This window comes from Meles meles, chromosome 19 (genome assembly GCF_922984935.1).
Source record: "Meles meles chromosome 19, mMelMel3.1 paternal haplotype, whole genome shotgun sequence".
Classification (NCBI taxonomy): Eukaryota; Metazoa; Chordata; class Mammalia; order Carnivora; family Mustelidae; genus Meles; species Meles meles.
The window spans coordinates 57,441,107-57,454,677 of record NC_060084.1 but is presented as its reverse complement, the minus strand read 5'-3'; the positions used below and the strand labels follow the sequence as shown (position 1 = coordinate 57,454,677).

General features: G+C 46.5%; 1 protein-coding gene across 1 annotated transcript in view; it reads right to left on the bottom strand.

Moving 5' to 3' along the window:
- NLRP5 (NLR family pyrin domain containing 5) overlaps positions 1-13,571 on the bottom strand; it is a 32,496-nt gene that overhangs the window by 18,519 nt on the left and 406 nt on the right. Inside the window, exons 2-3 of the mRNA XM_045986821.1 lie at positions 6,990-7,089; positions 5,274-5,463 (exon numbers count right to left, since the gene is read on the bottom strand). Of these exons, the coding sequence (XP_045842777.1) occupies positions 5,274-5,463; positions 6,990-7,089 (290 nt within the window). The remainder of the gene's footprint in view (positions 1-5,273; positions 5,464-6,989; positions 7,090-13,571) is intronic.

The window sequence follows — 13,571 nt, the reverse complement described above, 5'->3', positions numbered from 1 at the left end:
GCTAGATTACCACTAGCCAAGTCATTCTGAACAAAGAACTTGCCTACTCTTGTCTCTCTATTTAGCTCCTGTCAACTGAACTTGAGCTTGATGCCCAAGTTCACCAGAATCACAGGTTTTTGGAATCTCTCTTCATACCCAGTGACTGTAGATGATCACAGTGAACACACAGGACTCTGTCCTTGGTGATGATTCTAGGAGCTCTTGGGGAAGAGACCAGTGTACAGAGACGAGTGCGGATGAGTGAAGGGATAGTGGACTCCTGGACTCCACTCCAGGATGGAAAAAAAAGTCAATCAGTTTTCTGTACCTTGTTCTTTGATCTCAGCTGACATGGCACCACCTTGTTCTATAGCTTGCGAAATTTCTGCAAAAAAGAGAGGAAGGATGAATTCCTCCTGTGTTATGTAAGTATCTGAATCAGAGAGGGCACGGACCCATGTCTCAGGACCAGTTTGAAAACGGCAGCCGCTAGCTCAGCGAGACAGACTAACTGGATGTAAAAGGAGCACTTGATTCAAAATCGGAAGCTATGAGGTTCTGGTTTCATTTCTGCTTTTAACTCGTTGGAGACCTCTAAGCAAATCATTAACATGAGGGATAAAACCTGGTGGATAGGAACGGGGCGGGGGTGTCTCTACTTGGACACAGGATGTAAATGGGAATTCTGTCACTTCCTCCTTATGAGGTCTTCTTCAGCTCGCTGGGCTTACAGGCTTCTGTATGTTCATCTGTAAAGCTAGGAGAACCATTCCTCTGTTGTGGAGTTGCCTGTCTATACATGCAGAGTGTGAGCAAGCCATCTAGCCTCGAATCTGTTTCGTTACTGGACAGTTGGAATTACAGTGACTACCACACAGGATCCCGTTGAGATTTGTGAGATCAAAGCATGTGACGCCATGCTTGACTCACAGGGTCTCAACAGGTGGTAGTTCTGACCGACAACAGTAATTTAGAGGGGCTTCCCAATGTGGCTGGTAAGACCCCAGCCTTCATCAATTTTGTTCCTACTGCCAAGATTAGTCAGGCCATGTCTTCATTCCACATCACTGCTAAATCCCTAAGTAATCCGTAAATGCATAATACAATTTTATCCATGGGAAGATAATATATAGGACTCACCCATTAAGCTGACATTTACATTAAAATTAGAACAATTGAGGGGCACCTGGGTGGCTCAGTTAGTTAAGCAGCTGCCTTGGGCTCAGGTCATGATCCCAGGGTCCTGGGATCCAGCCCCGCATCAGACTCTCCACTGAGCAGAGAGCCTGCTTCTCCCTCTCCCTCTGCCTGCTGCTCTGCCTACTTGTAATCTCTATCTCTCTGTTGAATAAATAATAAAAATCTTTTTAAAAAGTTGGAACAATTGATAACCTCTGGGATTCTGAGACTCTGACTCATCAGCTGCTCAGACTTTGGTTTTGAAGGGGGTTTTTCTAGCCGCAGCCCGGACAAAGCTGCATCACCAGGAAGTTGGTCCTGATTCTTCCAAAGTGTTAGACTTTGCGGTCAGTGCTGACTGCTGGAAGGCAGGCGATGTGCCAGTGGTAGTGTGGTTAATATTGGGGAATGCTTGCTGTCTGGGAAAGCCTACATCTTTCCCTCTATGTTGTGGCTTCACTGCTTTGATCCCTTTTGTTGGTCTCCCTTTCCTCCACTGAGGTATGGGCTTCATGAATGCGGGAGATTTGCACGTACTTTGTCCACGGATGTAACAGAAGTCCACAGAGCAATGCCCAGCAGGCACCAGTACGCAGATATTTCAGGAATTGTACTGAGTCTGATTTCATGCTCTCTGGATCTCTCCACCAAAGCGTCCAAAACAGACCCTCAGGTGAAGGTTGTCCTGGCAAGGTCATGAAATTGCCCAAACTGAAGATGGGAACCCAAAGAGTCGTAAGAAAGCTTTAAGATCACAGAGTTCTCTTGGACTTTGAATAAGACAGACCATGATTACTAATCCTCGGGGCCCAGGGCCAGGCTAGAAAGAACACTGGACCATCAGAAGTCATGGTTCGAGTCCCAGGCATACCAGTAACTAACTGCCATGTGGCTTTGGACGTACCCATTGTCCCAGCCCGTCCACACTGACCTGGCACCTCTTTCATGCTTGGTTCCTGGTCTTTCTTCATTTGTGTAGAATTTCCTGGTATTTCAGCTAGTGAATATTCTGCAACAGAGAGGAGATGACACGACGCTCTCAGTAAAGTCACAACAATTACCCAGACTGGGGATGAGAGCATCCTCTGCCCAAATTACTGAGGGGAACCAAGAAAGCCTCCAGATCTCAGTTTGTCCCATGACTGGCTGGTAGTAGAGACAATGGGGTAAGATCCTCCAGTGACACCAGCCCAATGACACAGCAGAGACTGGTCATGAAGAGTGCTTGGAGTTTGAACTTGTGAATTCCAGTCCCATTTTTGCTGTCTGGCCTTGGGTAATGCACGTGATGAGGCAGAGTGTTACGGTTCTCAAGAGTTTATCTTCAAGAGTCTACCTCAGCCCCTCTCTTGAACCTTAGCTCGTTAGTTGACTACTCACTAGAGTAGTGAATTACCCAGACAGAGGTGTCCAATTTACGAGTGCTAACACTGGCCACTCTTTCTCCAGTCTTCTTGCTCTAAAACATCTGTTCCAGAATTTCTTGGGATGAGCTAATAGCCCATCCACTAGGACACCTTGGTGGCTCAGTTGGTTAAGCATCTGCCTTTGGCTCAGGTCATGATTCCGGGGTCCTGGGATTGGGCCCCATGTCAGGCTCCCTGCTCAGCAGTGAGTCTGCTTCTCCCTCTTCCTCTGCCCCTTACTCCTGCTTGTGCTGTCTCTTTCCCAAAAGGAATTTTTAAAAAATCTTAAAAGAACCCCACCCACCCACTTTCTCATGCCAGAAACAAGGGCATCATCCTTAAGGCATATCCTCTGTCTGCATTAAGTCCTACAAAACCAGTGTGTCTGCTTTTGAAACATCTTCCAATTGCATTTCTACTTTCTTTAACAACCACTGCCACTCTGGCCCAAGACACCACTATTTCTCCCATGGGGTACCAGAATGGCCTCCTCCTGGTCTCCCCACATCTAGTCATGACTCTTTCTGGACCACACAACACTTCAGCAACAATGCTGAAATGCCAATGGGATTATTTTTTACCCCTGTCCCCTTCAAAATGAATTGCTTATCCTTTGCTGTTAAAATTATTCTCAACACGCTGTGTTGTTGGACTTGTAGTCTACCTCCCCATATGAATCTCTTGCCTGGCTCCCTCCTGTTCTCCATGGTCTAGCCAAGTTCCTGTTAAAGGCTTCATAATGCTACGGTCGCCAAACTGTGGAAAGAACCAAGATGCCCTTCAATGGATGAATGGATAAGGAAGATGTGGTCCATATACACAATGGAGTATTATGCCTCCATCAGAAAGGACGAATACCCAACTTTTGTAGCAACATGGACGGGACTGGAAGAAATTATGCTGAGCGAAATAAGTCAAGCAGAGAGAGTCAAGTATCATATGGTCTCACTTATTTGTGGAGCATAACAAATAACATGGAGGACATGGGGAGATGGAGAGGAGAGGGAGTTGAGGGAAACTGGAAGGGGAGATGAACCATGAGAGACTATGGACTCTGAAAAACAACCAGAGGGTTATGAAGGGGCGGCAGGGGGGTGGGGGGGGTGGGAGGTTGAGGAACCAGGTGGTGGGTAATAGGGAGGGCACGTACTGCATGGAGTACTGGGTGTGATGCCAAAACAATGAACACTGTTATGCTGTAAATAAACAAATAAAAATAAATATAAAAAAAAAAGGCTTCATAATGCAATCTCTGTTGCTCATCATGTTCTTCTCGACCATCCCCAGTTAGCTTGGCTTGCTCCTCTTCTTCATATGTGTTTCAGCTTTAACTTCACTTCTTCTGGAAAGTTATTCTAGTCTTCATTTCTCTCTGGTCTGGAATAGGAACCTCTCCTTTTTCTACACCATTTAAAAAAAGATCACCCATCTTTCCCTCTTCCCTGTAGCACTGGAAGCTACAAATCTCTGGCTCATAACCCATGAAGATTTAAAGACATGTTAGATAATGAGTCTCATCTTTGTCACCTATGAGCTCATGTAGAACTTGGTAGAACCCATGTTTTAGCTTCTGCCATGGGGAACCCATTTCATCAGGTGGGTTTGACTCGATGGCAGGGCAGTTTCAACATAGTGCCTCACCTAGAGTACTGACTCAGTAAATATCAGTCATCATCTTAATTTTATAACCTTCATTTCCTGTGACTAATATCGACATGTTTTCCACATAGGGCTTTTTGGAAGCTCGGGAGGGATAGCTTCTCTTAAAGTCCTTTGTAGCTATAGATGCTGAGTTACATCTAGGGATGGCCATACCTGTAGTCTTTAGGGTCAATCTGACTGTTCACCCTCGGGACTCTAAGTTTTCTGTCCATGGTTGAAGAAAAGAATTCTTCCTGATAAAGGAGTACTATTTTCTTTCACTACCTTTCTCCTAAATACCCTGAGCTAATCACACAATTTGACCAGACCACGTTGCTATGATATCGACTCCAACAGTCTGACAAGATCAGTCCTTAGACAAGTTCCTTGGCTTTAGCGTCAGGCAAGAAATATGGGAGACACCCACTGTCTAACCACCACAGTGTTCTCAATAAGTGAATGAAGCTTTGTTAACCACTTTGTATACATTACGTTATGGAGTCTTTGCAAGAGCACAGGTAAGCATCAAAGTTACTGTTCCAAGATGTGGAGTCCAAGGGTCAGAGTAAAAGGAAATTTGCCCAAAGTCACACATAGAACAAGTAGAAGGTCCAGAGCTCAAGCTTAGAACTTAGGACTCCAAGTCCTGTCTACGAACTTCAACCAAATTCTGTCTGGGTTGAGGGTCTATCTACTCATTTCTTCTTTTTTCCACAGGGTGGGGACTACTCTAATTTCCAGCCAGGCAGGATGACTAATGAGGGACTTCTCACAGTTCAGACTCACGCTGTGGAGATGGACCCAATTAGTGACCAAGGATGCCCTCTTCATTCCCATGGGAGCGTGAGGTAACCTCCTTTCTCTCCACCCCTAGGTTTCCCCCAAGGCATACTCACTTTTCATCTCTTTCCTTGCCTTCTCAGAGAGTGTGGACAGGCCCATCGTTTCAAAGATGTGATTGGATATTCTCCAGACAAGAGATTCTTCACAATGCTCATGCAAGAGGGAGGCTAGATGTGCTACACTGGCATTGTTCACTTCAGCCCATGGAAAGGAGCACATTGCCACTTCTGAAGCGTTTTCCGTGAGCAGTCCCTTAAATGTCTGAAACTCTTCCTTGCTTAGCTGTAGGAAACACCATTGCAGTGCATAGTTGGAAAAGGAGGGTAATTTGGCTTCTCTCATCTTTGCACAAGCCTGAGAGCTCAGATTTTGATGGAAAAGTGGATTCCTTAATAATACGGAGAAACAATACCTGTGGAAGATTAATAAGATTCAAAAGACATGCTTGGATCAAATCCTCGGGTTCATACAACCAACCTTGTCAGGTCGCTAGAAACAACATTTTCTGTTTGTTTTGTGAAACACACAGAGAAGCCCAATATGGGTAACAATTCTTCATAGACTTTAAATTACTTGACATTATATCTATTGATCTTTTGTAAGAATATAAATTCCAGGACGTTTTGCTGCCTTTATCCCTCATTCCCAAAACAGCACCTGGCATAGAGTCAGGTTAAAATCACTTAAAGAATACGAAAACATGAACTTGAAAGTATATGTGCTCTGCCACATCTATTGTAACATTATTTGCAATAGCTAAATTATGGAAGAGAACCCAACTCTCCATCGATAGAGAACGGCTGAAAAAGACGTGGTACATGCACAGTGGAGTATCACGCCGTCAAAAAAGAGTGAAATCTTGCAATTCACAATAACACGGATAGGTCTATAGGGTATTATGCAAAGCGAAAGAAGTCAGACTGAGAAAAATACCCCCTGATTTCAGTTATACATGGAATTTAAGAAACAAAACAAATGAGCAAATGAAAAGAAAAAGAGAGAAAGACAAACCATGCGATGGACTCTTCACTGTAGAAGACTGGTGGTCAGTAGAGGGGAGGTGAGTGGGGACGGGGTTGAGGGGAGACAAGTGATGGGGACGAAGGAGTGTGTTTGTGCCCTGATGGGCACAGGGCGGTGTACGGAAGTGTTGAATCACTACACTGTCCACCTGAAACTAGTGTAACACCGTATGTTAACTATATTGGAAGTAGAAAACCAAAAACCCCTCAAAACACCTGTCAGTGATGCTCTTGGCTAATATGTCCTACTCATGGAAGCTGGCAAGTAAGCTACCACCATTTATGGAAAATTAGTCACTCTATTTATTTAAAGTAGGCTCTACGCCTGACGTGAGGCTTCAACTCATGGCCCTGAGACCAAGAGTTGCTTGACGCTGAGGTGGCCCAGGTTTTAGATCAGCTGATTCCTTTTGTGTCTGTTAAGATAACATGAAGTTACCTAAACACAGTAGAATGTTGTGGTGTAAAAATGGATGAATGTTTGCAAATCTCATCTGATAAGGGTCTTGTGTCTAAAAAATGGAAATCCTTTTATAACAATAAAAAGAAACAGGGCCACCTGGGTGGCTCAGTTGGTTAAGCAGCTGCCTTCCGCTCAGGTCATGATCCCAGCGTCCTGGGATCGGGTCCCACATCGGGCTCCTTGCTCGGCGGGGAGCCTGCTTCTCCCTCTGACTCTGTCTGCCACTCTGCCTGTGATCCCTCTCTCTCTCTTTCTCTGACAAATAAAAAAATAAAATCTTAAAAAAAAAAAAGAAACAACCCAAATAAAAATGGGCAAATGATCTGAATAGACAGTTCTTCAAAGAAGATGGACAAATGACAGGTGAGCACAGGACGCTCAAGTAGATGGCAACTTGTTTTTCTCCCCAGGAGTCCTATTACTGTGGAAATTAGCTGTGTTCTGTGTTCTTACAGTTGCTGTACTTCCAAGTCTGCTTTGCAGATGCCCACTGAGGTCTCGTCTAGCTCCTTCCTGGTACCGGATGCATCCCGCCCAAGTACAACCAGACTGCCTGCAAGGGACAGGTCTGGTCACACTCAGCATTTGCCGGGCTTGCTTAGGCAGGTGTGGCATCTGCTCTCTGCTCTCCTGACCCCCATGCTGTTTCCTGGCAGTCGTTTCCTCTCTGCCCCTCCTCCTGCCGTGCTGAGATGATTCTGGTTTACGGTCAGAGTCCGAGGGTAAAGAAACTGAAGATTATAACACACATGGAAGGAAACACAGAACGGCATGAAAGAAGGCGAAAGAAGGGGACATAGAGATGCCATTGTGACAAAATGCTACGTTTCCCAAGTTTGAGTATTTCAAACACTGCTTTCAGAGACGAAGATGTCTACACGGGCACACGTTTCCCCCCAGGAGACAGGACACAAGTTATCACAAATGCCTTAGGTGGCAGCCCTCAGACCATTGCCGTGGATGGACCAGCTGCCTAGAGAAGAGAACACAGCTGTTTTTTCCCCCTTGCATGCTTCCATTTTCCCTTTCTATCCCAGAGAGGGTTCTGCGGCAGTGAATGGCTAATGAGGATATCGTGGCAGAGGGCAGGCAGCTGGTGCAGTTGGCCAGGCCCGTGTGTTTGTGGGCCACGTCTGCTGGCTCAGATAGCACACAGGAGGCATCGAAGAAAGTAGAACTCACAGAAGCGGAGGAGCGAGGTGGCTCCCAGCGTCTGGCCGGGGGTTGAGGGGACAGGAACGCAAGGTGGTGGTCAGAGTGCAAATTTCCTGTTATTGGATGAGTAAGTCCTGAGGCTCTAATGCACAGCACAGCAATGATGGGTACCCGTGCTGCATGGCGTAACAGAAATTTGCTGAGGTTAGATCTTCAGTATTCTCACCACATACAGGTAATGGGTAGGTTAACTAGCTTGATGGCAGTAATTACTATGTAATGTACACTGTATCAAAACATGACATTGAACGCCTTCAACATATATAATTTTTATTAGTACATCATACCTCAATAAAGATGGGAAACAAAAAGAGCCCACTTTGGTAATTCCATGTCGAGAGGGTGTGTGCTTCTGTGATTAGAAGCACAGGCTCCCAGATGGAGTGAAAGCCCCAGCTCCGATTTCTGCTTCCAGGACAATCAAGAATGTCTCCTGGAAAGTAACTGCCTCTGGGAGAAGCTACTTGCATGACTTAAGCATTTACAAGAGTGTCTAATAATTGCTCCCTCTCCCAGTCTGGAACAGAAACCTCAGTTGTTCCACAAACCTAGAAGAAGCCCCTAGAGTTTTGTTTTTCTGGTTTTTAAAATTTTTAAATTTTAATTTCAGTATGGCTAAAAACAAAAGACTTCTGCCCAGCAAAGGAAACAATCAGCAAAACTAAAAGACAACCTATAGAATGGGAGGAGATACTCGCAAATGACACATGGGTTAGTATCCCAAATCTACAAAGAACCGATATGACTCAACACAAAAAAGTCCCAACCGATCCAATTAAAAGTGGACAGGGGATGTGAACAGACATTTCTCCAAAGAAGACACACAGATGGCCAACAGACCCGTGAAAAGATGCTCCACATCCTACAGTTTTTACGGAAGGCGGTCTCATTTGTGTTTCTGCCACTCCTCACAGACACAAACGACCTCAGATTTGCACTATTTGCAGCCTGTCTTTGCACCATAATCAATTTTTACCAATATCTCGTGGCATCAGAAAAGCATTCTTTTGTTTTGGGAAATAGACTCTAATTCTCTAGTAGAAAGGCGGTATTCTGCAAACAGGTGGGCGTGAGCGGCGAGAATGAGGATTTGGAAAAAGGCTTAAAAAACAATACACACGGAGGGCACCGGGTGGCTCAGTGGGTTAAAGCCTCTGCCTTCGGCTCTGGTCATGATCCCAGGGTCCTGGGATCGAGCCCCGCATTGGGCTCTCTGCTCAGCAGGGAGCCTGCTTCCTCCGCGCTCTCTCTCTGCCTGCCTCTCTGCCTACTTGTGATATCTCGCTCTGTCAAATAAATGAATAAAATCTTAAAAAAAAAAACCAACACACACGGGCACACACATGCACCGGAAGATGGATTCTATTTAAGGCAGAGTAGAGCCAAAGAACCACGCAGTCAGAGAAACGGAGCACAGTCCTGACGAAACTGAGGGACGCTGGTGTCACAACAAAGCCCGAGCCCCCCATTTCCAGGAAAACAAAGCAGCAAGATCACATGGTCTCGGAGAACGCTTACAGGGTATGGAGACAAGCGTTGCAAACTAGAACTAGGCATCCTGCAGCAGACTGAGTTTTCTGCTGGTAAAAACTCCAGAAAAAAAAAAAAACAAAAACTCCAGCAAATGTACTTAATGGTAAAACTTTGTTTTAAATAGAAAAGTCAGAGCAGAAGTCAGACTTTCTGCCAAGGGCTGGCTCTTTTTGGCTCTGTGGGCCATTAGCGCTCTGTCCCAACCGCTCCGCTCAGAAGCCAGCCGTTGACAACAGAGACTCGGGGAAGCGGTTTCCGGTGAAACAGGGGATGGGCTGCATTTGACGGCAGTTTGCTGAGCCCAGGGAGGGAAATGGAGCATTGCTCCTTGTTCCCTGCTCTCTCCGCTACCGTTTGGGTGATATATTCTGCAGCAAAGCAATTGGATAAAGAAATAAGAAGTATGGGGCGCCTGGGTGCCTCAGTGGGTTAATCCTCTGCCTTCGGCTCAGGTCATGACCTCAGGGTCCTGGGATCAAGCCTCTCATCAGGCTCTCTGCTCAGCACGGAGCCTCCTTCCCCCTCTCTCTCTGCCTACATCTCTGCCTGTTTGTGATCTCTGTCAAATAAACAAAATCTTTAAAAAATAAATAACTAAATAAATATTTTTAAAAATAAAGAGAACACAAAAAAACAAAAAAGAAAAAAAGAAGGCAAAAGCAAACAAGAACACTTGGGGAGGGGGGAATGACTTCGTTGACGTCTCAGCTAGATGGTTACCTCCATGAAACGCTTTAGGCAAAAGCATTTTAACACACACCTGAAAAAAATGCGCCCCGTCTTCCAGTACATCCCAGCGAGGGAGCAGACCACCAAACCAGCCCAGGTGGGAGGACTAGCCTGAGAGAGGCAGAGGGACACCTCCCCTGGAAAACCACAACGGGACTGGGGAGAAGGTTACGTTACTCCCGTAGACGCAGGACTGTAGGTTGGAAGAACGTAAACCAAGAGTGGCGGTTAAGGTTATTTCCTGGACGTGAAAGACCATGGACACCAAAGCTCTCCCTTGGTCTCTATCCTCTGTAGCCTCTACCAGCAACAGCTCTCTGCCCAAGGGCCTTGAGCGATCCCATAGAAGCAGTCAAGAGCAGGAGATCAGTCATACGTCGTTCCGAGCATGGATTCACCCCTTGCTACCCCGGGGAAAGCCGTTGGACTCATCTGTGACTCAGTTTCCTCACTCAACAAAGAACAGCCTCAGGAGAACCGTAAGCTGTAACTAACATACAATTAGCATAATTAACCCAGCAACACCCCAGACTCCCACAAGTCCAGACGGCAGCTCATCTTGAACCTGGAGCCACAGCCTCCCCGACTCTGTCCTTTATTTTTCTTTTTTCTTTTCTTATGTAGTGCTCAGTGATTCATCAGTCGCATACAACGCCCAGTGCTCATCTTGTCATGTTGCCTCCTCCATGCCCACCCCCCAGTAACCCCATCCCCCCATGCACCGCCCTTTCTGCAACCCTCAGTTTGTTTCCTGGAGTCAAGATCTTTATTCTAGACCTAGAGGCTGGGAAGGATTGAGGAACATACCCCAAGTGAATGTAGAAAACGCTCTTTTATTAAAATGGGGGAAGTGGGGCACTTCATTCTTTCAGAGTGTGTCTTTGGTCCTTGGGCTCTGGCTAATCGACACGGAGAGCCTAGGGGCAGAGAGCAGAGCTCAAGGAATAGGCCTGAATCAGTAACAGAGAAAGAAAGGAGAGGGGAAGGCACTAGAAACCAGAAGGATGAAATACCGACTCACCTCCTCGCCTCCTCACCTGCCAAGCCAGAGTCTGCTCCCCAGCCTATGGGCAGCCGCACAGTGAGGGTCTTTGGGGAATCCTGGGCCGGTGACGTTGTTGCTCCCCATTGGCTGCCCTGGCCTCGGAATGGCCAGACCCAGGACAGACGCGGAGCAGCTGCTTTTGGCACCTGTGTGAACTGCCCTCCCACCTGTCCCCACACTACTGGTGAGGATGCTGCCCGCCGTCCCCAGCCTCCACAGGGCTGTCCCATAGCAATAATCATGCGTGTGTCCTTACTTACACGACCCGTATTTACTGACCACTGCCTGATGCCGTTGCTGATGTCAGTTCAATCCACTCTCTTCGTGAAACTCTAATTTGGATTCCCCGTGAGCTCACAGTAAGCAGTCCTGTTAGTTGTGAGAAGAACGTTCTCCAGGATTCTCCCCTTCCACAGTGTCCATCCTGGGTAATGGAAATAGCAGCCCCTTTGTGCCGCGAGTCTCCACGTGAGTGGTGATCCCCCAGTTTTCCTGTCCTCGCCATCGCAGCTTTATTGAGATATAATTGACAACACTGTTTAAGTTTGAGCTTTGCGAGGTGTTGATCGGATAGGCTGATTACTGCAGAATGATTACCAGCTGTGGTAGGGACCGAGCCCACTTCAGTATTCCCGAACTTTCCCCCAGATTAGAATCACCTGGGGGAGCTTGTAAAACCCTCGAAGCCTGAGTCACACCCTGTTCCAACTGAGTCCGGAGGTCTGAAGCCCCCCCAAAGTAAGACGCCGTGCCACAAACCCGGGGACATGGTCACACTTTCAAGCCCGGCTCTTCCCAAGGCATATTCCCCTAATACTTTCACAAAGGGGTGTCTTCTGGGTCTTACGGGGAACGTGTCCGTGGGTGGTTTCTCCGGCTTTCTGTTGCCCAGCTCTGAGCCTGCCAAACCCAGACAAGGCCTTTGGAGCAGCTGGGGCTCATTCACTGTGGATCCTGGTGGTGGTGGCTCACCATTGGCTCCAGCTGTTAAATTCTGGGCTCTGAAGAACAAATTAAATGGAGACTTTGACTTTGAGGGATCTTTGTTCTTCTCTACCCCTTAAGGATGGTGCGAGTTTCGGGTGGGCTGAGGATCCCACCTGCTCTCACTTTTTGTAATGAGACCCTTCTGGAGAGCAGAGAAACCAACACAGGTAATACCTGTTCATTTCGTGTAGAAAAAGATGCTTTTTCCAAAAGAAAAATTGTGTGGCTGCTTCCAGATCTTTGAGTTCCAAATGCTGTCCTAATACTTCAGTCATGAACAGCAGGGTTTGGACCTGAGAGTTCAGTCTGTGCCGTGATGCACAGTCCCTTCCTGTGGGGTCGGGACCATGCAGGGGACCACTCTCTAGAGCAAGGCTCTTGGTCAGTCTGCTGGGTGTCCAAGAGACGTCTCCTTTCACTTGTTCTAGTGTATTAATGGACTAAACTCCTTGTAAAAAGTTATTTCATTTTTAAAATTTTTATATTTTATTTTGTTTTGTTTTGTTTATTGCTCTATGCAATACGTGCCCTCCTTAATACCCTAGGAGCGTTCCTTAAACACCAGGTGAGGGGTACCTGGGTGGCTCTTTTGGTTTCGGCTCAGGTCGTGATCTCGGGGTGGTGAGATTGAGCCCCACGTCAGGCTCTGCACTGACAGATTCTTTCCCTCCTATTCACGCTCCCTCTCTCTCTCAAATAAACAAATAAAATCTTAAAAAAAACCCCGAATAACCAAAAATGAGGTGATTTCCCTTTTCCATCCCACTGTCATATTATCTTCCTTGGAAATGTCCCCAGGACACTTTTTTTACAGACAAGGAATGTATTTCTTCTCCTTCTTTTTTTAAGATTTTATTTTCAGTAATTTCTACACCCAACATGGGGCTCGAACCCACAACCCAATCTCAAGAGTTGCATGTTCCACCCACTGAGCCAGCCCGACGCCCCCAAGATTTCTTCCTTCTGAACGGGTCTCATACACTAGTCTACTGGTACATAAATAACACTTGAAAACTTTTCAAACTGCATTCATGTATACATTTTTATTTAAATTCTTCCAATATCCTTAAAGGCCAGTCAGATGTCTTCCAGAGACAATGTTAGCATGACAGATTCAGAGACGGGAGCAGGGGCAGGGGGGAGGTGGGCGGGCCCCCCCACTTCAGTGACTAATTCATGTCTAACATATGGCCCTTGGAGATGCTTAGAAGTCATGCCTCACACCATTTTCTATCACACCATTTTCTAGAAGCAACTGGGCCATTCCAGACTCAGAATGGCCCACAGAATACGGCCAACATTTCCAAAGGAAGAAAATATCCAGGGAGCCACCACATCACTCTGTCCATCTTGCCTCATCCCAGCAGTCCACGCTCCAGTCCTGTACGATCCTCAGGACTGTGTTCTTCACAACTGGGCCCTCCAGTCTCGTCGTCATATCTGGGGCATAATTCTGTTTCATCTCCCTGTGAAGGGTAAGAACAGGGCTTTGTTCCTTCACATTTGGTTTTCTTTTGCAGTCCTAG